This window comes from Bombina bombina, chromosome 6 (genome assembly GCF_027579735.1).
Source record: "Bombina bombina isolate aBomBom1 chromosome 6, aBomBom1.pri, whole genome shotgun sequence".
NCBI lineage: Eukaryota > Metazoa > Chordata > Amphibia > Anura > Bombinatoridae > Bombina > Bombina bombina.
Genome location: NC_069504.1, coordinates 1012866839 through 1012894411, shown reverse-complemented (window position 1 = coordinate 1012894411; position 27573 = coordinate 1012866839). Strand labels below are relative to the sequence as shown.

The window sequence follows — 27573 nt, the reverse complement described above, 5'->3', positions numbered from 1 at the left end:
CTGCTAAAAAGTCGATATTTTATACTTTCTAATGAAGATGTTATAGAATTACCCTCTTCAACACAACGAATATAATTAGCAGATTTTCAATCCGCATTCTTGAAAAGCATATATATGTATATATAAATTATTATATATAGGTATGGGTATATACATTTGGGATGGGCAAATGTTTCAATACAATTGTTCGTTCAAATCAAATTTCGAATGTTTATATAACATTCCAACATTCTGTTTTTGATTTTTCATTAACAATTTTTTTTGTTTAGCTATGACTTTTTTTTTGTTTAACTATGTATTTTATCACATTCCATTTCAAAATGTAATATTCAAATTTGATTTCAATTTTGAAATAGTATTTCTAGTCTACAACTGTCTTTTATAAATGTAATTTTCAAATTTGAATTCAAAATAGTATTTCTAGTATACAACTGTGTTTTATAATTCTAATAAAATTCTAAATAGTATTTCTAGTCTACAACTGTGTTTATAAATGTAATATTCAAATTTGAATTCATAGTAGTATTTCTAGTCTACAACTGTGTTTAATAAATTTAATATTTGAATAAGAATGTTCATAATAAATCGAATATACATATTCGATTTTCGAATGTGTATATTCAATCTATTATGAACATTTGAAAGTGACATTTCGAATTTGAAAGTGACATTCGAAAACTGAAAATAACATTCGATTATACAATTTTTATATATATATACTGTAGATATATATATATATATATATATATATATATGTTGTTTGCACTTAGTTACAGGCTTGTACCCAAATTTTCATGTTTTTACATGCAAAGGATTTTAACATGTTTTCAAAAATAAAGTTTTTGATACATTTTTAACCTTTTTCTTCTTTCTTTTATGGTCCGGAGATGCGGATATGCAGTGTATACACACACACATAAATATCCATATTTAGACATGTACATGTATGTATCTCTATATTAAAGCCTTTTGGGTGCCTTTTTTTTTCTAACACCTGAGACCTCATATCTTTGAGGCCTTATAACATTTTAGGAAATATTTTTTGTATAATAATTTCTATTAGACAGTTATATTATGTAACTGTACTGTACAATGTATTTTATCATAAGAAAACAAGAAGGTGCCAACTGTGTGTATCAATGAGGAATAGGCAAGCCACACTCAGCTGATTTAAAAGGGTACTCACATTTTGGTAAAGCATGCTGGATATTAACAGTGTACCAGATCACTGACTCCAGAGTGCTGGTAAAAGGAATATTTATTAAAACCAAATTAAAAACAAGCATGTACAAATGCAAATACCATGCGGGGGTAACAATATGTAATCCCCCTTAAAATGCAACACGTTTCTTGTTGTGATACCCTGCTATTTCATCAGGCATGAGTAACCTTGACAGACAAGGTCTTAAAAAGTAATTTAGCAGCTAATCAAAAAAAAATCTCCAGAGATTGGGCCTGAACACAGCATGGAGACTACCACCGTCTGTTAATGTACCTACTCATGTGGTCTGAAATATATACAAATAAAACAATTAATCTAAGATACAAAATATCCAGCAAAAACGTGATCAAATGACGATTACCGCTACAATCTCACTTCTACGTGCAGGCAATACTGCACCACTCCACCAATCAATCACAGAGATTTAGAGAAAAAAACATGCTCGTAGTTTGATGATGGTAGGGGAGTGTATGTCAGTAACATCAAAGGTCATAAAAAGAAGAAGGGGGGAGAAGGTGTAACAAATTAGATATGATACTTCTACTTTTATAATTATTGTCATGCCACACCGCTCTAGCCGTTGCTAGGGACGCAGCACGATCTGTATGCTCGTTGCCTAGGAGGGGAGTCGGATCTTCTTTGCGTGCGGCGGTGACATCATAGCCGCACGCTTTCTCCCTCAGAAGCTGGTTAGGATCTCATGTGTCGTGAATCCTGAGCCTATGTAAGTAACTCAGTTATACCTATCACTGCCCAAGTATAGGTGTTTCTTACTGTTCTCCTGTGTTGTGCTTATTTGTATGCTGGACTGTTATATTGTTGCTGAACCTTGCCTGTCTGATCACTCTGCCTGTTTAACCCTTAAACTGCTGGATTGATATACTGCTGCTGAACCTTGCTTGTCTGACCACTCTGCCTGTTTTACCCTTAACTGCTGGACTGTTATATTGTTGCTGAACCTTGCCTGTCTGATCACTCTGCCTGTTTAACCCTCAACTGCTAGATTTATTTACTGTTGCCAAACCCTGCCTGCCTGACCATCCTAGTGGTTTACCTCTGGACTGCCTTACTGTTGCTGATCCCTGCCTGCCTGACCATCCTAGTGGTTTACCTCGGGACTGCCTTACTGTTGCTGATCCCTTCCTGCCTAACTATCCTAGTGGTTAACTCCTGAACTACCTTTCTCTGGTTTGCTGTCTGTTGCTGCCAAGGACTGTCCTGCCTGTGGTAAGTGCCACTTATCTAATCTTGCAAACCTTCTTTGCTCTAGGATATTCCCTATCATTCCGGCTCAACGCCGGGATAACAAGACTACTGGCCGAGTTTGGTTTGATAGAGGAGTATCCCACGAGCATTACAATTATACTGTGTAAATATTGCTCCCCCAGGTATGTTTTGTTTTTAAAACAATGTATTTTTTATGTGTTTTGTGCAACTTTTTAGTTGAGCTTAACAGTTAACCAGAGCTCGGAAGTCATGCTAACCCAACACACATTAAAGAGCCATAATACCCAAATGTTTAAAGGGACAGTCTACACCAGAATTTTTATTGTTTTAAAAGATAGATAATCCCTTTATTACCCATTTCCCAGTTTTGCATAACCAACACAGTTATATTAATATACTTTTAACCTCTGTGATTATCTTGTATCTAAGCATCTGCAAACTGCCCCTTTTTTCAGTTCTTTTGACAGACTTGCAGTCTAGCCAATCAGTGCCTGCTCCCAGATAACTTCTCGTGCACGAGCACAGTGTTATCTATATGAAATACGTGAACTAACACCCTCTAGTGGTGAAAAACTGTTAAAATGCATTCTGAAAGAGGTGGCCTTCAAGGTCTAAGAAATTAGCATATGAACCTCCTAGGTTAAGGTTTCAACTAAGAATACCAAGAGAACAAAGCAAAATTGGTGATAAAAGTAAATTGGAAAATTGTTTAAAATTACATGCTCTATCTGAATCATGAAAGTTTATTTTGGCCTAGACTGTCCCTTTAAACACTTGAAAGTGATGCAGCATAGCTGTAAAAAGCTGACTAGACCAGTGATTTTTAACCTTTTTTTTTGCCGTGGCACACTTTTATACATTAAAAAATCCTGTGGCACACCACCATCCCAAAATTTAAAAAAAATCACACATTGTAGCCTAATACAGCATATATATATATACACATACACACAAACACAAACATACTGTATGTATTGTGCTGTTATGCCATGCCTCGTACAAACTACCCCTGCACTGGGAGTAAAAAACAAGCAAAGTTTAAAAAATATGTCACACTGTTGTCAGTCTGTTGTGGCACACCTGAGGATCTCTCACGGCACACTAGTGCACCACGGCACACTGGTTGAAAAACACTGGACTAGACAATATCACCTGAACATCTCTATGTAAAAAAGATATTTTACCTCAAAAGTTCCTCAGTAGCCACATCCCATTGTAAAGGACTTCTAAGCAACAAATCAGTATGTCTGTCCCGGGACAGCGGAAGGAGCGAGCATTCGTGCACACTCATCTTATTTCCCTATTCAGTGTAAAGAAGTTTACAATGAAATCTCATGAGAGTTAAGTGCAATCTCATGAGATCACAGTAAAAGAGTTCATGACCTCAGCACTGCTGATGCTGATTGGCTGCTGTTCATTTCTTCATTATTATTTTTTTTACCTGCAGCTGGGCAGCAGCTGAGTATAACTTTTTACACAGAACTTACTCTGCTGAGCTGAGGAGATTGTGAGGTAAAATGTCTTCCTTTTTTACATAGGGATGCTCAGGTGATATTTTCCTGGCAGCTTTTTACAGTTATACTGCATCAGTTTCAAGTGATTTAGCATATGAGTATTATGTCCCTTTAAATTCAATTGCGCTGCAGTGAAAGTGTTTGATTTCAACTCGTAATACGTACACTATTTCCAACGCTCTCAAAAGAAATTAAGAAAATTAAGCAAATTAGATAAAAGAAGTACTTTGATATGTTGTTTAAAAGTGCATGCTCTATCTGAATCATGTGTCATCAATTTTGACTTTATTGTACCTTTAAAAGGGAAGACTTGAAAATCGGAAGACATAAACATGTCTTTTTAAAAACAGTAATTACTGTAGACTCAAGTGTGCAGAAGTAATAAGAGGAGGCAGTCTTGGACAAAGTAAGAGGGAGTATTTGTAATAAAGAAGAGCAGGGATGTTGAAAAGGGAGTTATTACAGATTATGTATGATAAGGTCAATATGTTAATTACTATTCTGAAGTTTCTGGATTTTTGCAATGTGTGATAACCTATTGGCTTATAAACTATTAGCATTGTCCTTAACCGATTGAACATTCAATATTAGAGGCACAGATTAAGTTCAAACAAACATTCTATGTTAAATAATTCATTTCAAAAGATGTTAACTCATATAATAGTAGCTGGATTAATTTGGTTGACAGATGCTGGAAAACCTGAAACTTGATGTAAAATGGTTTAGCACTACTTGAGTTATTAAGATGTTAGAATGTTGTAATATCTATTGATCTATCTGTTGGTCTATATTTATTTATTGCAAAAAAAATGTAGTTTGATGGTTCGGCAAACATGAAACCTTTATTAAGAAATAATTAATGTAGCCATAATTAGTTATTTCTTTTTATTAATTTGTATTGTCTCACATCCTTAACATTATAATGAAATATAAAATTACTAAAAATGCATACTTATTAATAAAAAAAGATTTTGAAGTAAACATAGAATTATATTTTATATTTGTGTAGTTTCTAATTAGTTTTAACAGTTCTTGTACTACAGAGCGTACCGTGTTTTGAATGTAAATATTTGATTGGCATCTTTAATATGAAATAGGCATTTTAGCTAAACATGCTAGAAATATGTTATGTATAATATGTTGCCAGGAAATGCTGTAAAAAACAAGATAAGTAGGAATTCCACCAATTAACTAAGGCAGAAAATCCACCTTGATTAGTTAATTATGTGGTTTCTTGGGAGTTACCAAAGGATATAAACTCTCTTTGGATGCAGATTAATCTATTCCCTTGTATAGTTACATCAAACGTGTTAACAGTTCCAACTTACAGTTGTTTTTTAAGTAAAACTCTCTTTCATGTATTAAAGGGACATTAAACTGAAATATATTTGGCCTCTGTAGAGGAGATAGGGTGCATTTAAAAGGTACTTTAACGTTTTGCTAACCAAATTATAAAAAAAAATATATATTTTGTATGCAAGCTTTGGCAATGCACTGTTTGATTATTGATACTGTATATATAACATGCATACATAAAAAATGTTTCTTTAAACAAACATGGACATCAAAATGAGATTTTGATAGTTAAGATAGGGCATGCTGTTAAAAAAAACCCCAACTTATTTCTGTTAGGCTTAAGAGCGTGCATCTGTCTGGTAGCAGTTATACATTATTGCAAACATTGCTACCATATAGTGATTTAGTAACTGGCACACTCTTAAGCCTACCTAGGTATGCTCTTAAACAAAGAACATAAAGGGAACAAAGTAAACTGGTAATCAAAGTAAATTGGAAAGCTATTTTTTTTCATATTTTAAAAAGCTTTATTAAACAAAACACAGTACAAGGAAAATGCAAAATATGATATATAAATCAATCAGCTTAAGAACAGACTTTCAAACAATTCTCAAATGTAAAGTACAAGATTATTCATTATACATAACTAGCATGTGATTTTGACATAGGAACAATTGCCATCTTGTAGGTTTACTCACAGACCTACACCTGTGCCAGAGAAAAACATCTAAGAGAATAGAGTGTCATCTCTTACATATTCACTTGTAATGAAAACTAGTGTTTTAAGATTAGCTGGGAAGTGTCGCACAAGACTTTGATAATATATATTTCCTGTGTCGCAATCTACAGACATGTTATAGTGTAAAGACGTGTGGCCCCTAGCAGATTCAATACATGGAAAACATCACAGAAATTTAGAGCAGGATTCCAAGAGGGAGAGTAGGGTACAGGTGGGAAAGAGGGGAAAGAGAGAGAAAGAGAGAGGGAAAATAAAGGGGGGGATAGGGGGAGGGGGAGGTACCTCAAAGCGATAAAAAGGGGATCAGCAGATAAAACTGAATGACAGTAGGGAGTATTTGAACATCTAAGGAGGATTTAGGAACCACTTACTCCAGATTGTCCAATACTTGTCAATGCTTTCAGTCACATTATAAAAGCCCCTCTCCATAGAGGCTAAGTAGTCAATGAGTTGGCTAGTCTGAGCTAGAGTTGGAGCTTCTGTTTTTTTCCATGACCTAGCAATGCAGACCTTAGTTGCAGTAAGGATTGTGGCTTCTAGTATTCGTTGGGGCTTCTGCAGGTCCTGGAGACCTATATGTAAGAGGGCTAAGGCTGGGGACATAGGAAGTACCATACCCAGGTCAGAGAGCAGGGAGAATGTCTCACTCCACAATGGAGCTTTTTTTTTGACAAGACCACCATATATGTATATCAGTGCCCTGTTGGCCACATTCCCTCCAGCATTGCGGAGAGGCTGCAGGATATATCTTGGAAAACTTGAAAGGAGTTAGGTACCATTTTAAGAGAACATTAAAATAGGTCTCTAGATGTGATATGCAATGTATGGCTGATTTAGTGGTCATTGTCACATGTTCCATTTCCTCAGGTGTGATCTGGACATTCATTTTGCGCCCCAAGCCTTTATCTTTCATGGCATTACTTCACTATGGTCGCTGAGAAGGAGCAGACGATGATTTGTAAGTGGTTTTATGAGTTTGCTCTCTGATTGCCATCTTTTTTCCCAATTAGTACATTCTCTCAGGTTTGTCTTGGGAAATCCCCAGGCCTGACAATATTCCAGTATTCTATAGCTTTCGAACGTTAGCCACCTAGGAGCTTCATTCACCTGCTCAACTATTTGCTTAGATGTTAGTAACCTCTTTTGTCTATAAAGGTCCCTTATACAAGTAAACTTCCATGATGACCATTCATGTTTATGGATATCTGGAAGGCCTGTCAGTAGTCCCTGGAGGCTATGTATAGGCGAGGAGTGTGAAGTCAGACCCTTGTGGTGTCTGAGTCTGTGCCAAGTCGGGCAATTGTCAAGAATTATTTTATTCGTGAGCATTAAATCTGGGAGCCTATGTTTGGGAGTCCATATCAGGTCTTTTAAGTGGAGGTTTTTAGGAATAATAGCTGTCTCAATCAGAAACCACGCAGGTTTCTCATTCTCATTGCTCCAGCCAGCAATATGAGTCAACCTGGTTGCATCGTGGTATAAGTGTATATTGGGAAAAGCTATACCACCTTTGCTTATTGGTAGTTGAAGGATGTGATTTGCCACTCTCTGCAGCTTCCCCCTCCAAACATAATTGATAAATAAGGAACGAATCTGAGAGAGATAGATTTTCCGGATCGTATAGGGTATGCACCTGAATAGATATAAAATTTTGGGTAGAATGGCTATTTTTAGGGTAGAGATATATCCCATCCAGGAAATTTCTCTGTAATCCCACCTCTGCAAAAGCTTTTTGATTTCAGCAATCAGCGGCTCAAAGTTATGTTTAATGACCTTATTTATGTCAGGGCCAAGTAATACACCTAGGTGTCTTATAAGGTCCGTATGCCAGGGAAAAGAGAAATGGGCCTTGATAGTGGCAAGAATCTCAGGATTGAGATTAATAGCTAAGGCTTCAGTTTTGAATATGTTTACTTTGTAGAGACTTATAGTCCTAAAAAAGCCCAAGGTCTTAAAAACTTCTGGTATCGAGGAACTTGGATTAGTTAATAAAATGGTTAGGTCGTCCGCAAAAAGGGCAAACTTCTCAGATCGTTCGCCTATCTTGACCCCTTCTATTCCCTGGGAATATCTGATCTCTTGGGCTAGAGGATCCATAGCCATAGCAAAAATCAAAGGTGAAAGAGGGCAACCCTGGCGGGTACCGTTTGCTATGGAAAAGGTTTTAGACCTAAAACCTACTCCTCTGACAGTAGCAAATGGCGCAGAATACAGAGCTTGGACCATTCTAATGAATTGTGGGGGAAAGCCAAATGACTTTAGCACCTGCCAGATATAGCCCCATCGGACCCTATCGAATGCCTTTTCAGCATCTAAAGACAGGGCCACAACGGGAACTCCTAGCTTAGCAGACTCAGAAAAAACTTGCAATAGTTTACGAGTGTTGTCGAGTCCTTGCCTGCCCGAAGGTGAAGCCTACTTGATCTATCTGTATAATAGTAGGTAATAGGTGAACAATCCTGTTGGCCAATAACTTGGTGTAAAGCTTGACATCCAGATTGATCAGTGAGATAGGCCTATAACTGGCACAATAGAGGGGATCCTTACCCGGGTGGGGAATCGCAATTATAGACGCTTCTAGGAACTCTCTCGAGAAGCTTCCCAACTCGGCCACTTCGGTAAATAAAGAACATAGGTGTAAAGTACTGGTTGAACATTTTATAAAAGGAACCTGTGAAACCGTAAAGACCAGGAGAGTTATTCGGTTTGAGCTGGTTAATAACATTATAGATTTCCTTAAAAGAAAACGGGTGCAAAAGCGAGTTTCTCGCATCTTCAGAAAGCTTAGGAAGCTCAAGGGAATCTAGAAACCCCTGTATCCTGTCTGTGGAGGGAGTATCCAGATTTTCTACATCTGAGAGATTATAGAGTTTATGGAAAAAATCAGCAAAAGCATTACCGATAGCTTCAGGCGCTAGAATTTTGGAACTATTGACCTCTAAGGCCTGAATCCTGGAGTGGGCAGTGCTAGCATTGAGTTTCCGTGCAAGTACCTTGTTTGCCATATTGCCTTTATAGTACATTATTTGTTTAAATTTTGCCAGATTAGCTTTGACTCTATCGTGTTCTAGCTGTAGGATTTGCCGTTTAAGGGTACTGATTTCCTCACACATTGGGATAGTGGGATTTTTTTTGTTATTTTTCTCTAGATTCCTTAATTTCATAACCAGTTGGCCCAAAGAGCCTCCTTTACACTTCCTAACTCTAGCAGATTCAGAAATGCAAAACCCCCTTATGAATGCCTTGAACGCCCCCCACAAAGTTTGAAAAGAAGTTTGGCCCGGTTTGTTAAATTGAATAAATTCATTGAGCGCTTTTGTGAGGGAGTACTTGAACCCTGGCTCCTCCCAGAGGAAATTCGGGAACCTCCAGATATGCCCTCCTTTTCGAGCCACTGATGGGAAGATATCAAAGAATACTGCATCGTGATCCGACCATGTACGGATATGTATACAAGAGTTGGTGACCTCATTAAGAAGCCTGGAATCAAGAAGAAAATAATCTAGCCTGGAATAGGATTTATGTGGGTTGGAGAAACAAGTAAAATCTCTGTCCTCAGGGTGACATGACCTCCAAACATCGTATAATTCATGTCTAGCAGACAAATATCTAAATTTGGTTGCTGTAGAACTAGTATAGGGATCAATAGATTTACCTGATATGAGTTTTTTTATCTAGCTTAGGGTCCCATATAACGTTAAAATCACCCCCTACTACGATATGTCCTTGTCTTATCAATTTCGCTTTGTTAAGGACTTTTATGAGAAATTGTAGCTGTTGTTGGTTTGGGGCATATAAGTTGACTAGGGTATAGAGATTGCCATGAATCTACCCTCAGGGTCCCTTTCTAAGTATATTTGATCAAATTGGATATCCTTATGTAGGAGTATTGCAACTCCTCTTGTTTTGTCATTGTATGAAGCTGTGATAAGGCCTGGATATAAAGACGATTTGTAAAGTTGAGGTCGATCTATAGTCCAATGAGTCTCCTGGACAAACAAAATGTCCCCTTTAAGTTTTTTGCCGTAAGCCATCAGCAAGCTACGTTTATCGGGCAAATTTAAGCCCTTAGTATTCAAAGTGAAAAATTTCAGGGAGGTCTCCATATGTAAGAGTGGGATAGAGGAGGGGAGAGAAAAAAAAAAAAAGAGAGGGGGTGGCGGGAGGGAGAGAGGGGGAGGGACAAGAAAGAAAAAAAAAAAAAAGATAATGAGAAGACTAAAGTAGAGAAAGCGTAGAATAGAAGAGGTCGAAGAAATAAGAAAATTTGATGAATTGATTCCTACGGGTTAGATGTACTAAGAATTAGCAGTATTCTGAGAAATGTAGGGATTCTTAATGATCCACAAGTTTACGTCCGTAAACTTAAATATTATTGAGGGGGGAAACAAGGCCAGACAAAAAAGGCCTTAGGATGGGAGAACAAATAATATGAAGACAGAGAGTTGAAATTGTGAGTTGATATTGATATATAAGTACTTGTGAGAAGTGTATTGGGTGTAGGAAAGCTATTTTTTATCTCTATCTGAATCATGGCAGTTTAATTTTGACTTTCATGTTCCTTTAAACTCAGATAAATAATAAAGGTTTGCTATTGAATGTCCTAAGTTAGTAAAAAAAAATGTATATGTGTGTGTGAATGATTTGCACGTGTAGTGTATTGTTTGTGCAGTTTGTTTGTCAGTTTTGTTTGTGTTTTGTCTGAATAATCTTTGTTGTATATATGAGCTAGTTGGCCATCCTATTCCAAATCCATGGGCATCAATATGGAGTTGGCCCCCTCTTTGCATCTATAAAATATACCACTCTTCTGGGAAGGCTTTCAACAAAATTTTGGAGTGTGTCCGTTGGAATATGCGCCCATTCAGCCAAAAGAGCATTTGTAAGATCAGGCACTGTTGATGGATGAGGAGGTATTGGAATTTCGATTTATTTCAAAGGTGTTTAGTGGGGTTGAGGTCAGGGCTCTGTGCAGGCCACTCAAATTCTTTCACTTCAAACTTGTCACATATTCATGCTGTAACAGGAAAGGGCCTTCCCCAAATTGTTGACAATTGTCTAAAATGTCTTTATATCCTTCAGCATTAAGGTAACCCTTCACTGGAACTAAGGGGCCTAGCGCAAACCCTAAAAAACAGACCTAGATCTTTATTCCTCCTCCACTAAACATTACAGTAAGCATTATACATTCCGGTTGGGGGCGATCTCCTGGTATCCACCACACCTAGATTCCTTCATCACACTGCCAGATAGTGAAGCGTGATTCATCACTCCAGAAAAAAATCTTTCAAGTGTTCCAGAGTCCAGAAGTGGAGTACGTTACATCATTCCACTTGCCATTGTGTATGTTTATGTGAGGCTTGTGGAGCTGTGCCATAGAAACACTTTTCATGAAGCTCCCGACGTACAGTTCTTGTGCTGATGTTGCTTTCAGACACAGTTTAGAACTTTGTAGTGAGTGATGAATCAAATTCTATGAATTTTTTTACAAGCTACATGCCTTAGCCCTCAGTGGCCCTAGTCTGTGAGTTTGCATAGTCTGCCACTTGTCTGTGCTGTTGTTGCTCCTAAACACTTCCACTTCACAATAATAGAATTGACCAGGTCCAATCAAGTAGGGCAGAAATTTCACAAACTGCAAACTTGCAAAGGTGGCATCTTATCACAGTGAAAAGGTAGTCACTGAGCTCTTCAGTATGGCCTTTTGTACTGTCAATGTTTGTCTATGGAGATTTTATGGCTATGTGCTGGATTTTATGCACCAGTTAGCAAAAGGTGTGGCTGAAGCGCCTGAACTCAATGTTAAATTAGCACATACTTTTGACCATACAGGACCATACAGTCAGAGACTAGAAATACCAAAAACCTCTGCATGCTGGATATACAGTACATCAAAAGAAAGGAATTTAATCCTTTTTATCTCGGCAACCACTGCTCACTTACCCCAAAACACCTAATAGAAAATCATTTTTATAAAAGAACTGGTACATATTTTCATATGGGTTATAAATTATATGTATAATTATTTTATTAACATTTGCCATTACCAGACATTTGTTTTAAAACCAATTAGTACACCAATATTTCCAAATCCCATTTAAACAGTAGTTGTACTTTCTGGCTTTGTTTGCTGCACAGGGCTGGTGCTAAGATTTTTAGCTATAAAGAAGACATTTTGATGGTGGCTTTGCAAAATGAATCAAACTGTGGTGACAATATCTATACAATACACAAATGTGGAGTTCTTTTTTCTTTTATCACCATTATACCTAGACAGATACTTATATTTCTAACAGGAAAATTCATCATGCTGCAGCCTGACAAGTTCCCCTCAAGCAGAGAATATATACCATCTAAAAGCATTATAGGAAGTCTCCACAAATGTAATTTTAGATTGTAAATTTAAGATTTCTGTGTATTTTATCCTTTTTTTTTTTTTCTATAATAATTGTTTTGCAATTGTGTCTCTGTTATCTATTGTTTAATTACCCTGTTTTATATTATTTAATTTCATCTATTTCTTTTTAATTTTTTATGCACTGTGAACATTTTCCTTCAGATTAAACTAAACAATTTAACCAGATCTGTCTTTGTGCTCCAGGAATTGAATTCTTTGCTTCCATGAGTTTGGAAATAACATTACCAAAGGGTTATTTTTTATATATATTTGTTTTTCTTTAAGTTTTAATGCAAGTGTAATTTAGGGGTAGCCAAAAAAGCCCTGGACAATACATTTTTGGGTGGTGGCAGCGAATGCTCATGTTTGGTGAGATGTAGGTAGGATTTTGTGGGTTGACTCTTATGCCCGGGTAAGGGTTTGGGATAAGGGAGCTGGATACTCTGTGAGGTTAACCCCTTAACTATTAAACACTTTTTTGTAACAGATTGGCAGGTAGCTCTGTCTGTGGCAAGCTGGTAGCAGAGGTAGATATTTCTGAACATAGATTTTTGGAGTTGTGTAGATAGGATTTGGGGGTTAGATTGGGTGGCTTGTAGGCCCTGGTAGTAAATTGGGATACTGTATCTGGAGACCCTGGGTTGTTAACCCCTTCATGCCTGCACCCTCCCCACTATCACAGCTTGACAAGTAGTCCTGTTTGTGACAAATTGGAGGCAGAGGTTGGTGTTTAGCCCTCCCTGGAGTCAATAGACTATTGAGTTTAGTTAAACCTGTGTTGTACACTAGTGATATTGGTTATAAGGATAGGGGTTAGGGAGTAATTAACCCTTTGTCCCTTTTGAGTCTCATGGGCATTAGTGGTACTGGTGTAGTGGCATAGCCCTCCTTTGTGACAGCAACCAATTGCTTGAAATCAGAGCCTGTTAATCACCCTGAACAAGCGAAGTTTGAAGGGATTTGATAAAAAGCAGAGACTACTTCTTAAATGTGTGGCTGCAGACTCACTCTTGCAAGCCTGAACTACAAATTATCAGACACTGCAAATGTATTTTACTAAACATTACCATAAGTATAATTTTTTTCAAACACAATTTTGGGCAAGTGTTACTGTATAGTTAGGATAATGAACATTTATACACTAAAAAGCCCAACACTTTGTATGATATTATAATGCAACACATCTATACACTAATAAACATGCTGCACTGTATAATTATGGCATTAGGGCCTATACCCTGATAACATATATGCTGCCCTGTATGATGATGACGGGTGACTATACACTGATGGTGCGGCATAAAGATGCTGATTATTGATACATGGAAAAAAGAACACACTATACTGTATAATTATGTGAAGTATCTATACACTGAAATGTTGTGCAGAATAATGATTACGGCCATCTATACAATTTAATGTATAAGTATGTAGGTAGAGTAGACAGATAATAAACATGTCGTACTGGGCCTAGTCTGCCTCTTTTGTAGCACCAGCCCTTTCACTGCACAAATTGCTATAAAAATAACATCAAATCAGATACAATGAGGATTCAACAAGTTTTACCTTATAAGATCAATAGGCTGATATTTGTAAAATGCTCCGTATCTTGCCCATTCTCGATGTAACAACTAAATTAGAAGGAAAAATGTATATAAATGTTTATTAACAATAATCACAGTCATATTTACTTATTAGTAAATACATTCGTATGTTCTATGGCAGGTTATGAATTTAAAACATATATGACATTCTAAAAATATCAGCGGTTCCTACATCAGTGCAAATGCAACATGTATATTTTCCTGCCGTAAAATCTTCAATATTCAAATTTTAACAATTCTTGTTTTGTGATATAACACTGGTAGCTAATCGACCATAATCTTACTAATAGTCTACCATGACATCCCATGTGACTACACATATATGATTTGTAGTGTGGGCTAGTAACACAGAACATAAAATAAAATAATAACTCCAAAAGCAAAAATAAATAAAATATTTTTGTGGGATTATAGTTTGAGTTCAAAATCCTTTTAATACATAAAGTCAAAATATGTTGTTAATGTTATTAACTACATGTTTACGTAGATGTTGAAAAATAATGGGAAATTTATTTATTTATAAAATATTTTACCAGGAAGGATACATTGAGATTTCTCTCGTTTTCAAGTATGTCCTGGGATCACAAAACATTGCATTGATGCAGTAGGGTACAATAAAATACAAAAAATTTTACAAAATTACTTCTATTTTCATATGTGTTTTGGGGTTAGATTTATCATAGTGCGAGCGGAGTCCACTGCACATCGATAAATGCCTGAGAGCATACGCTGTCGGCATTTATCATTGCACCAGCAGTTCTTGTGAACTGCTGGTGCAATGCTGCCCCCTGCAGATTCGCAGCCAATCAGCCGCTAGCAGGGGGTGTCAATCAACCCAATCGTATTTGATCGGGTTGATTTCTGTCTTCTGCCTCAGAGCAGGCGGACAAGTTATGGAGCAGTGGTCTTTAGACCGCTGCTTCAAAACTTATTTTTCTGGCGAGCCTGAAGGCTCGCGCGGAAATAGGGGCATCAAGCTGTATACGGAGCTTGATAAATCGGCCCCTTGGTATACATTGTTGAGAAAAAATATGTACATATTCTACACTACTGGTAGCTAGCTGGTGATTGGTGGCTGCACACATTGGCTCACTAGATATGTTCAGCTAGCTCCCAGTAGAGCATTGCTGCTCCGTCAGCAAAGGATAACAAGAGAATGAAGCAAATTTGAAAATAGAAGTAAATTGGAAAGTTGTATAAAAACATATGTTCTATCTGAACCGTGAAAGAAAAAAATTGTGTTTGGTGTTCCTTTAAGGAAGTTTACTATGAAATCTCATGTCAGATTTTTACAGTTATGCTGCATTACTTGATTTAGCATATGAGTATTATGGCCCTTTAAGTATTCTTTTTATGATTGCATGTGAAACTGTGTTATTGCCATGGGAAGCCCTAGTCCCCCAGCATAATGGCTGCCCTTTGAATTGTCCCCCAACTGTGATCATCACTTTAACACTCTGCCCAGGCTCCCCTAACTCCACCTGGCCCTGCCCACTGCACGCATGACCCCGACCCTCCCATCACTAGCTATCCCACAAAACACTGATGGGCATCTGGGAAGTATCCCCATATGTCGTTTCTGGTGACACCACTGTTTGTGATTAGTGGTCTATCACTTAGTTTTCTAGTAAACTGGAATGGCTTCAAAATACAAAATCCTTGAAAGGCTTTAGAATGTGGAGGGACCATCAGACTGTGTATTACATAAATACTACACTTTCTCTAAAACAATCCTGTAAAACAATCCTGTAGAGAAAATAAAAAAGATGCATCCCAAATCAAAACTGCAATTTGTCTGAAATCAGAATTCTTATAATATCTCAATATTGATGTTTAGGGAATTAGGTATTTGCTTTAAATGAAAAGGATATGTTATATAATGGTGCAGCATTAAACTTTTTTCTAAAATAAAGCCTACTGTTGTGACTGAGTTATTTTGTCTGTAATGAATCTGTACAAGTTAAATAGATTGCATATAAATAGAGTATATGCTTACACAAACGAAGGCTACCCCATCCTTTCCAATCTGATTAGTGCTTTTCAGGAAATTAAACCCTGAAACTATTATGCCGATAGAAAACAGATGAACACCAGGAAAACAGTATTGCAGGTTCTATGGCTGGCAGACATTTGAGAATAATCAGTACTTTATTTCTGGAAAAAGCCTTTTATGTTTTTAACACTTAACACTTCATAAAAGATTCTAATAGGCAGGATAAGAGGAAAGCTACACAGAACTGCACCTCACGGAGAGAATGTTTTTCCAGACATTTATATTTTAGATGCACTTTTCTCCCTATTATAATTCCATACCTTTTGGATTAGCAATAATTTCAGCAAGCTACCAAAACAGGAATAGTTAAATTGCTCCATAAAAGTACTGTATTGTAATGCACACTGGCAATTTAACTGAAGGATCCCAGCTCAAAAAATGTCAGTGCTTAACTGTTAGAATTCTTACATTTAGAATAAAAAGTTGGAATCTGCCAAATCATGCTAAACAGTTATCTAATCCAGTGGTTCTCAACCAAAGTGACCTCAAGGCCCGGTAAATTTTAGCTAGCCATGTCTAGGGCCCGGTAGTGTGTGTGTGTGTGTGTGTATATATATATATATATATATATATATATATATATATATATATATATATATATATATATATATATATATATATAATACAGTATATATATATATATATATATATATATTCACACACACACACATATATATATATAAAGTGAGCAGCAGGGGCGGGCTGATCAGCCAGGCAAATAGGACCTGGGCCGAGGTACCAGCAAGTAGGGGGGCCCACAAATGGCATCTCCACGGATCCTGGTGCATTCCTTAAGCTGGAGTTTTTAGTTGCCCTATCAGAAACTAAGCAAAAAAAAGTGTGGGTTTAGTGGGGGCCCTGGCAGGGGTCTGTCACTGTGAGGGCCATGGAGTGTGGGGTCTGGCCCTGGAGGTTGGGTGCGTTTTCTCTGGACCTTAATGTTGTGGGTCCTGGCTCTGGAGGTTGAGGGGCCTGTTGGGGGCAGGGCAGGGAGGCTACCATGTTCATTTGCATAAAATGTAATACATTTTGGTCAGTGTGAGACAGTGTTCCTGGGGCTTTGATTGGTCTCAGTCTGCCCCTGGTGTGCAGTGGGGTAAGAGTGTGCAGTGGGGGCATGACAGGTGGGGGCCCACCAGCAGGGCTATCACGGCCTGGTACTGGGCCACGGCCCGGCTGTTGAGAAACCAGGATCTAATCGGTTATAACCCTGGGATTGATACACATGCATTAAAGCAAGCTTCCTCATTTGGAAAATTGTTGCACAATTAAGTCAGAAACTACTTTATTTTTATAATATGTTAGACAAAATCAAATATGCCAAAACAATTTAACATTGTGCAATTTATCATTGCACAAGCAGTTCACCAGAACTGCTTGTGCAATGCCGCCCCCTGCAGAACAGCAACCAATTGGCCGCTAGCAGGGGGTGTCAATCAGCCCGACCGTATAGGATTGTGTGGATTGAAGACCGCAGCCTCAGAGGCAGTGGATCAGTTATGGAGCAGCGGTCATTAGACCGCTGCTTCATAACTGCTGTTTCTGGCGAGCCTGAAGACTTGCGTGGAAAGAGGGGCATTCGGAGCTTGATAATTCAGCCCCTTAGTTAAAACAGTAACTTTCATGGTTTATACATGCAACATCTCCATCGGCAATAATCCCTAACCATGCCTGACCCCAAATCTCAATTAACCTGCGCTGCTGTCACTTAATAAAAAGCTTAAGAGAACTACAAGATTATTCTAACATGATATTTATGAAACACTAAGAATAAAGTGTTCAACTATTTGAGAAAGTAGTCTTGGGGCTCTATTAAGCCTGCTTTCCAAAATGTATAAATCAGCAGTCAGATAGCGGGAGACAAAACACCCTGAACACGATTGATCCAATGGTCACAAGAGAGCAGAGGTAACTTTGCATGAGGAAGTGCCCTTCAGTGCAAAGGGGGAGGGGGGCAGGTTCCCAAATTATGAACCTTGTCCATCCTTTTGCACATGTAGCCCATGGTCTGATCATTGTTATTTTTCAGGGGGTGGGTTTTTATACTTATCCTTGCTTATCATTTTATTTCTATAAGTTTCATATAAACTACTGACCTAAGATCTGTTCAGATGCAATTATTGTTAGCAACATATATAAACAAATAAAACTGAAGCACTGAGCAACAGTATATAGCTATATCATTTTCCTGTATTGATAAACCTCCACTTTAAAACATAATGGGCCAGATTACTAGTGGAGCGCAAACTTACATATTACAAGTTAAAAGTAAACGTGATCTCTTGAGCGCAATTCAAGTTAATAATGCGCATCAACTATAAGATTCTTGAGACTGAAGATTTTATTAACCAAAGTAAAGGTAGATTTTGGATTATTTGGAGTATTCAAAACATAGAGGGCCAGATTATGTAGAGTGCTGTCGTTTGCGTTATCGGGTTTTCACATCTCGTATTACAAGTTGAAAGTAAATGCCAATGTCTGAGCACAATAGTGATTTACTCTAGAATGATTAACATGACCTCAGAGCTCTGGTTAACTCTTTCGCGAAACAAAAATGTGTCACAAAACACATCAAAATTAAAATCAATCAACATTAAAAAGTACACTTACACTCATAATAATACTGCCTAATAAAAATTATTTAAAAAAATAACACATTGCACACAAAAGTTTTAAGGGCTCGAAGATATTAGGTCTAAGGTTTTTTGTTTTTTTAAAAAAAGGCAGGAAAAGGGCTTTACATAGATATACATACAGTATCTCACAAAAGTGAGTACACCCCTCACATTTTTGTAAATATTTTATTATATCTTTTCATGTTACAACACTGAAGAAATGACACTTTGCTACAATGTAAAGTAGTGAGTGTACAGAATGTATAACAGTGTAAATTTGCTGTACCCTCAAAATAACTCAACACACAGCCATTAATGTCTAAACCGTGGCAACAAAAGTGAGTACACCCCTAAGTGGAAATGTCCAAATTGGGCCCAATTAACCATTTTCCCTCGCGGGTGTCATGTGACTCGTTAGTGTTACAAGGTCTCAGGTGTGAATGGGGAGCAGATGTGTTAAATTTGGTGTAGTCGCTCTCACACTCTCTCATACTGGTCACTGGAAGTTCAACATGGCACCTCATGGCAAAGAACTCTCTGAGGATCTGAAAAAAAGAATTGTTGCTCTACATAAAGATGGCCTAGGCTATAAGAAGATTGCCAAGACCCTGAAACCTAGCTGCAGCACGGTGGGCAAGATCATACAGCGGTTTCACAGGACAGGTTCCACTCAGAACAGGCCTCACCATGGTCGACCAAAGAAGTTGAGTGCACATGCATCATATCCAGAGGTTGTCTTTGTGAAAGAGACGGTTGAAGAGGCGGGGGGTCAGCCTGTCAGTGCTCAGACCATACACCGCACACTGCATCAAATTGGTCTGCATGGCTGTCGTCCCAGAAGGAAGCCTCTTCTTAAGATGATGCACAAGATAGCCAGCAAACAGTTTGCTGAAGACAAGCAGACTAAGGACATGGATTACTGGAACCATGTCCCGTGGTCCGATGAGACCAAGATAAACTTATTTGGTTCAGATGGTGTCAAGCGTGTGTGGCAGTAACCAGGTGAGGAGTACAAAGACAATGGTGTCTTGTCTACCATCAAGCATGGTGGTGGGAGTGTCATGGGCTGGGCCTGCTGCCGGCACTGGGTAACTACAGTTCATTGAGAGAACCATGAATGCCAACATGTACTGTGATAAACTGAAGTAGAGAATGAACCCTCCCTTCAGAGACTGGGCCGCAGGGCAGTATTCCAACATGATAACAACCTCAAACACACCTACAATTTGACCACTGCCTTGCTAAAGAAGCTGAGGGTAAAGGTGATGGACTGGCCAAGCATGTCTCCAGACCTAAACCCTATTGAGCATCTGTGGGGCATCCTCAAATGGAAGGTGAGGGAGCACAAAGGTCTCTAACATCCACCAGCTCTGTGATGTCGTTGAAGAGGATGCCAGTGGCAACCTGTGAAGCTCTGGTGAACTCCATGCCCAAGAGAGTTAAGGCAGTGCTGGAAAATAATGGTGGCCACACAAAATATTGACACTTTGGGCCAAATATGGACATTTCCATTTAGGGGTGTACTCACATTTGTTGCCAATGGTTTAGACATTAATGGCTGTGCGTTGAGTTATTTTGAGGGGACAGCAAATTTACACTATTATACAGGCTGTACACTCACTACTTTACATCATAGCAAAGTGACATTTCTTCAGTGTTGTCACATGAAAAGATATAATAAAATATCTACAAAAATGTGAGAGGTGTACTCACTTTTATGAGATACTGTACATAAACATGTCTAAAGATGGATATGTATGTATGTGTATATATATATATTTATACATTTGTATTTATATGTGTATATATGTATTTACAGACATATATACACATATAAACACATAAATACATATGTACATACATAGACATAACTATATATAAAGATGGATATGTATGTATGTACAGTATATACATATATATATATATATATATATATATATATATATATATATATATATATATATATATATATATATATATATATATATATATATATACAGTATATGTTTGTGTGTGTGTGCCCATTGGAACCATTTGCTGTTAAGTAGATGAAAACATGTAAAAGCTATATTCATTTTTAATAAAGTTTTATACTGTATATTTACTGTAAATATTTCACATTTCAATGATCTGCACATAGCAGAATATGTTCATTTTATTTTTAAACAGATATTCCTATATATATATATATATATATTTTTTTTTTCTATAGATATATATTTAATTATATATATATATATATATATATATATATATATATATATATATATATATATATATATATATATATATATTTATACTATCAGGTTTGCGAACTAGTAGGGTGTTTTTTTCCACACTTTTTTTGCTCTAATGACTTCTATAGGGGAACAGGTTATTGTATGTGCAATATTCTAAGTTTAGGTTTTTGCGCTCGTCGGGTTAGCGCGTGATCGAAAATAGTTTACTAACAACTCATAATATGAGCGCAACCCGACACACACAAAAAGCTTACTCCTAGAGCAGGTAACCCTTGAGCGGGAGCATAAATTAGCACTCCATTTGTAATTTGACCCAATGTAATGTATTGTAATGTACTATACGTTTTTGTAATAATCATCATCAGCAGCAAAATATTTCTATAGAACAGCCACTAGCATGGGTAATTTTAGATTTTTAACAGAATGACCTGTAAAATGTGTGACTAGTTTTGCTTCTATAGAAGTTGATAAGACACACAATAGCATTTATACTGCCATGAACATTTAATGCTGCCGACACATCTGTCAACAGCTTATTCATATATGTTTTGATAGACTAGGAGACTTTGGGGGCTATTTAAGAACGTGCGAGCGGACATGATCCGATATAGCATACGCTCTCAGCATTTATCATTGCACCAGCAGTTCTGGTGAACTGCTTGTGCAATACCACCCCCTGCAGATTTGCAGCCAATCGGCCGCTAGCAGAGGGTGTCAATCAACCCGATCGTATTGGATCGGGTTGATTTCCGGCGATGTCTGTCTGCCGCCTCAGAGCAGGTGGACAGGTTATGGAGCAGCGGTCTTTAGAGCATCAAGCTCCATACAGAGCTTGATAAATAGGCCCCAAACTCTGTAAAACATTGGATTTAAAGAATGGGAAGTTGATTGCAAAATATCCCAAACAGTCAAGCAATCCCCTTAAGCAGATACTAGGTCTAATTAATGATAAATCTTGCTTTGCAGTGAGTGAAACAGTTCATAAACACAACATAGATTTTATATCTGAGTGTTACCCATTAAAGGTTGCCTAATCTATTTGTGTACGAAAACCATCTCAGTATTCATATGTATTGTAAATTTATATTCTACTCACCTTTCTTTCATTCATTTCACCCTTGTTGTGTTCATAGTCTCCCTATAAATAAAAACAGGCCATATTTATTCCTTTACAGTTTTTAATTTATGGAGACTTGTTCTTTATTAACCATTCTTCTTTAGATATCAATCATACATATATTAAAAATTCTAATATTCCATTTCACTTTTATATGATTAGTCAGCAAAAAAAAGTAATTTATAGACATGTTAAGACCTTAGCCTTAACATAAAGACCACCCTTAAGGTTGTCCTATTCTTTGTTACACCACAATAAAAATATCCCACTCAAAGGAAAACCCATCCTTTTAGAGCCCTACCCTGTGAGACCTTAATTCAGTGATTTTTTGTGTAATTCCTAAAAGCTCATTCTACAGATGTCATGGATTCTTCACCCCTGAATGATGGTCTTGGTCCTTATAGTCAATCACATGTGGCCATGGTCCTTCAACATAATTTTCCTTGGCACCTAATGAGAGTGTGGGATTTTTTATCTTCAGCATATTTTTAAATAATTTAGATAATTAATTAACTGTCCAGTGTTTAATGGGGTGGGCTTAAAATTGATATAAAGTCCACATTTTTTTTCTTTCATGATTGAGATAGAGCATGCATGTTTTCCCGAAGTTAGGATGTTCCATTCCATCCTAACTGCACTGGGCTTTAGCGTTGTTAAGACAGCATGGAACGTCCTAGCCGTTTGGCTGTACTGAAACGGTTTCAAACCAACTGCGCTTACTGAATGGGATTGGGTCATGGTGGGCATGCCTACCGGCCCCCCTGACCCAATCCCACCATTTAAATCTGTTTACATCAGAACATTGTTCCAATGTAGACAAATTAAACCCGTCATAAAAGGTTTAAGAAACTTTCTAATTTACTCTTATTTTAAAATTGATAATATGAGTAAATTAGAAAGATGCTTAAAATTGCATGCTCTATCTGAATCATGAAAGAAAAAAAATGGTTTTCATATCCCTTTAATGTCATCATGAAGAACTCTCCTCAATTTACTATTTAAACTGAATTAATCTCAGAAAAGGGTAGAACAAAACTCTGAGCTTCAGTTGCTCCCTTTAAACCAAATTAAAATTAAAGTCCCAATGTTTGCATATTCTTATTAGTATCTGATAAGGATTTCTTCAATGGGGAATGTTCACAAAAAGCTGAAGATGAGGGTTGAAAGCATCATGCACTAAAAAAGAGATGTTCCTGGGGTTAAGGCAGTAAAATAGATTATGGTCCCTTAAATTAGGGGAATTAGTAGTTCCTCTTGAGAGACTGGTGGATCATTAAGGAGCAGGGATTCTTATGCTGAGGTGGTGTATTTGCAATGGTGTTGGTTTTTTTTATCAATGGACACCATAATGAGGGGTTTGCCTTGGTGAAATCAAAGAGAGGGAATAGATAGAGAGGTATGTTTTGATTGTGGGATTGTGGAAAGGTGCCATGGCACCTAAAGATGGTGAAAATTGTCTGGTGTGTTTCTAGCAAAATGCAGTTAAACCTTGCAATATGTATGTTACTGGCAACATGGAAGAAGAATTCGTACTCCGTATGTTAGTGCTATGGTTGCTCTAACATCGCTTTTTTTTGTGCTAACATCTGGAGGTCATGTAGCGTGGGTGCGGGAAATCCATATATACGTATATATATATATATATATATATATATATATATATATATATATATATATATATATATATATTATTATAAAGAATCGGAGGGAGGAGTTAATACTACTATGAACAAAACCTAGTGCAACCCTTTGAAGAAATGTTTTATAGAAAGACATAGAAAGAATCAAGTGGCATACATTACTGTCACTTTAAAGAAAGGGATTACTGCACACAGAATCCTTAATCAAATTGTAATTTATTAAGTTGCGATTATAAAAACATATCATTGACCGGGTAGTGTCCAATCTCCTGAACAGACCAACAAAAAAACATACAACATCTAACAAAAAACCTAAAACCTAAATAAAGCAAGAAAAACCTTTCTGCACATAAACATATACAAAGTACACATAGAGGCCTATTTATCAAGCCGTCAACTGTGCTGCATTCGCCGGCACCAATATGCTCACCTGACATCGGCTAACATTAAGGCCGCGGACCTGAATAGGCTCTCCAAATTTAACAAAAAAGCGGTCAAAAAGCCGCACACCAAGTATGGGGTGATAAGCAGGGGACTGTTGTTAACTAAACAGTCATCGATCTCGCTGCTATTCAGCTTTTTCACAGCTTTATATGTACCCTGTCACTAAACACCTCCACTATACTAAACTGTTTAACCCCTATCCCGCCGCTCCCAGACCCCGCCGCAACTAAATAAAGTTATTAACCCCTAAGCCGCCGCTCCCGGAGCCCATCGCAACTCTAATAAACTTATTAACTCCTATCCCGCTGCTCCCGGACCCCGCCGCCACCTACATTATGTTCTTAACCCCTAATCTGCCGCACCCTACACCGCCACCACATATATTATGTTATTAATCCCTATCACGCCGCTCATAGAGCCCACCGCAACTAAATAAAGTTATTAACCCCTAAACCGCCAGCCCCTCACATCGCCATAAACTAAATTAACCTATTAACCTCTAAACCTAACAACCCGCTAACTGTACATTAAATATTAACTCACCCCTATCTTGTAATAAATTTAAACTTACCTTTAGAATTACATTAAAGTAAAAAAAATCTTTCCTGATTTAAATAGGGCATGTAATTTTAAACAACGTTCCAATTTACTTTTATTACCAATTTTGCTTTGTTCTCTTGGTATTCTTAGTTGAAAGCTAAATCTAGGAGGTTCATGTGCTAATTTCTTAGACCTTGAAGACTGCCTCTAATCTGAAAGCATTTTGACAGTTTTTCACCATTAGAGGGCGTTAGTTCATGTGTTTCATATAGATAACATTGAGCTCAGGCACATGAAGCTCCTAGGAGTCAGCACTGATTGGCTAAAAATGCAAGTCTGTCAAAAGAACTGAAATAAGGGGGCAGTTTGCAGAGGCATAGATACAAGGTAATCACAGAGGTAAAAAGTATATTATTATAACTGTTTTGTTTATGCAAAATTGGGGAATGGGTAAGAAAGGGATTATCTACCTTTAAAAAAAAAATAGAATTCTATCAGCCAATCGGAATTCTGGTTGAAAAAATCCTATTGGCTGTTGCAATCAGCCAATAGGATTGAGCTTTCATCCTATTGGCTGATCCAATCAGCCAATAGGATTGAGCTTGCATTCTATTGGCTGATTGGAACAGCCAATAGAATGCCAGCTCAATCCTATTGGCTGATTGGATCAGCCAATAGGATTGAAGTTCAATCCTATTGGCTGATTGCATTAGCCAATAGGATCTTTCCTACCTGAATTCCGATTGGCTGATAGAATTCTATTAGCCAATCGGAATCTAAGGGACGCCATCTTGGATGAAGTCACTTAAAGGAACCTTCATTCTTCAGTCACCGTGGAAAGAAGAGGATGCTCCACGTCAGATGTCTTGAAGATGGACCCGCTCCGCGCCGGATGGATGAAAATAGATGATGCCGTCTGGATGAAGACTTCTGCCCGTCTGGAGGACCACTTCTGCCCATCTGGAGGACCACTTCTGCCGGATTCTTTGAGGACTTTGGCCCGGTTGGATGAAGACTTCTCCCGGTAAGGTGATCTTCAAGGGGTTAGTATTAGGTTTTTTTAAAGGGGTATTGGGTGGGTTTTAGAGTAGGGTTGGTTGTGTGGGTGGTGGGTTTTAATGTTGGGGGGATTTGTAATTTTTTTTACAGGTAAAAGAGCTGAATACTTTGTGGCTATGCCCCACAAAAGGCCCTTTTAAGGGCTATTTGTAATTTAATGTAGGGTAAGGCTTTTTTATTTTGGGGGCTTTTTTATTTTGTTAGGGGGATTAGATTAGGTGTAATTAGTTTAAATATCTTGTAATTTGTTTATTATTTTCTGTAATTTAGTGGGGGGGGGTTGTACTTTAGCTAATTTTATTTAATTGTATTTAGTTTATGGAATTAATTTAATTATAGTGTAGTGTTAGGTGTTATTGTAACTTAGGTTAGGTTTTATTTTACAGGTACTTTTGTATTTATTTTAGCTAGGCAGTTTATTAAATAGTTAATAACTATTTAGTAACTATTCTACCTATTTAAAATAAATACAAACTTGCCTGTAAAATAAAAATAAACCCAAAGCTAGGTACAATATAACTATTAGTTATATTGCAGCTAGCTTAGGGTTTATTTTACAGGTAAGTATTTAGTTTTAAATAGGAATAATTTAGTTAATTATAGTACTTTTATTTAGATTTATTTAAATTATATTTAAGTTAGGGGGGTTAGGGTTAGACTTAGATTTAGGGGTTAATACATTTATTATAGTGGTGGCGACGTTGGGGGCGGCAGATTAGGGGTTAATAAATGTAGGTAGGTGTCGGCGATGTTAGGGACGAGTTAATAATATTTAACTAATGTTTGCGAGGCAGGAGTGCGGCGGTTTAGGGGTTAATATATTTATTATAGTGGCGGCGATGTCCGGTTCAGCAGATTAGGGGTTAAACATTTTATTTTAGTGTTTGCGATGTGGGAGGGCCTCGGTTTAGGGGTTAATAGGTAGTTTATGGGTGTTAGTGTACTTTTTAGCCCTTTAGTTAAGAGTTTTATGCTATGGCGTTGTAGTGTAAAACTCTTAACTACTGACTTTAAAATGCGGTACCAGGCTTGACAGGAGAGGGTCTACCGCTCACTTTTTGGCAGACTCATAATACCAGCGCTATGCAAGTCCCATTGAAAACAGAGGATACGCAATTTACGTAAGTGGATTTGCGGTATTTCCAAGTCTGACCAAAAAAGTGAGCGGTACACCTGTACCTGCAAGACTCGTAATACCAATGGGCGTTAAAAAGCAGCGTTGGAACCTCTCAACGCTGCTTTTTAAGCCTAACGCAAAACTCGTAATCTAGGTGTTAGTTTTTATTTTTGTTTGTAAATTACGCCTAGATCACGAGTTTGGCGTTAGGCTTACAAAGCAGCGTTGAGAGGTGCCAACGCTGCTTTTTAACGCCCGCTGGTATTACGAGTCTGACAGGTACAGGTGTATCGCTCACTTTTATTCCGCGACTCGAGGCTACCGCAAATCCCCTTACGTCAATTGCGTATGCTATCTTTTTACTGGGACTTGATTAATGCCGGTAACACGAGTCTTGGAAGAAGTGAGCGGTAGACCCTCTCCTGTCCAGACTCATACCACATTTAAAAGTCAGTAGTTAAGAGTTTTATGGGCTAACGCCGGAACATAAAGCTCTTAACTACAGTGCTACAAAGTACACTAACACCCATAAACTACCTATTAACCCCTAAAATGAGGCCCCCCCACAATGCAAACACTATAATAAAAATGTTTAACCCCTAATCTGCTGACCGGACATCGCTGCCACCTACATTACACCTATGAACCCTTAATCTGCTGCCCCTAACATCCCGACACCTACATTATATTCATTAATCCCTAATCTGCCGCCCCCAACGTCGCCGCCACCTACCTACAATTATTAAACC

At 37.6% G+C, this 27573-nt stretch overlaps 1 protein-coding gene across 1 annotated transcript in view; it reads right to left on the bottom strand.

The window, feature by feature from the left end:
- Positions 1 to 27573, bottom strand: part of ANO2 (anoctamin 2) — an 850080-nt gene that overhangs the window by 608971 nt on the left and 213536 nt on the right. Inside the window, exons 9-10 of the mRNA XM_053718733.1 lie at positions 22004 to 22045; positions 13962 to 14026 (exon numbers count right to left, since the gene is read on the bottom strand). Of these exons, the coding sequence (XP_053574708.1) occupies positions 13962 to 14026; positions 22004 to 22045 (107 nt within the window). The remainder of the gene's footprint in view (positions 1 to 13961; positions 14027 to 22003; positions 22046 to 27573) is intronic.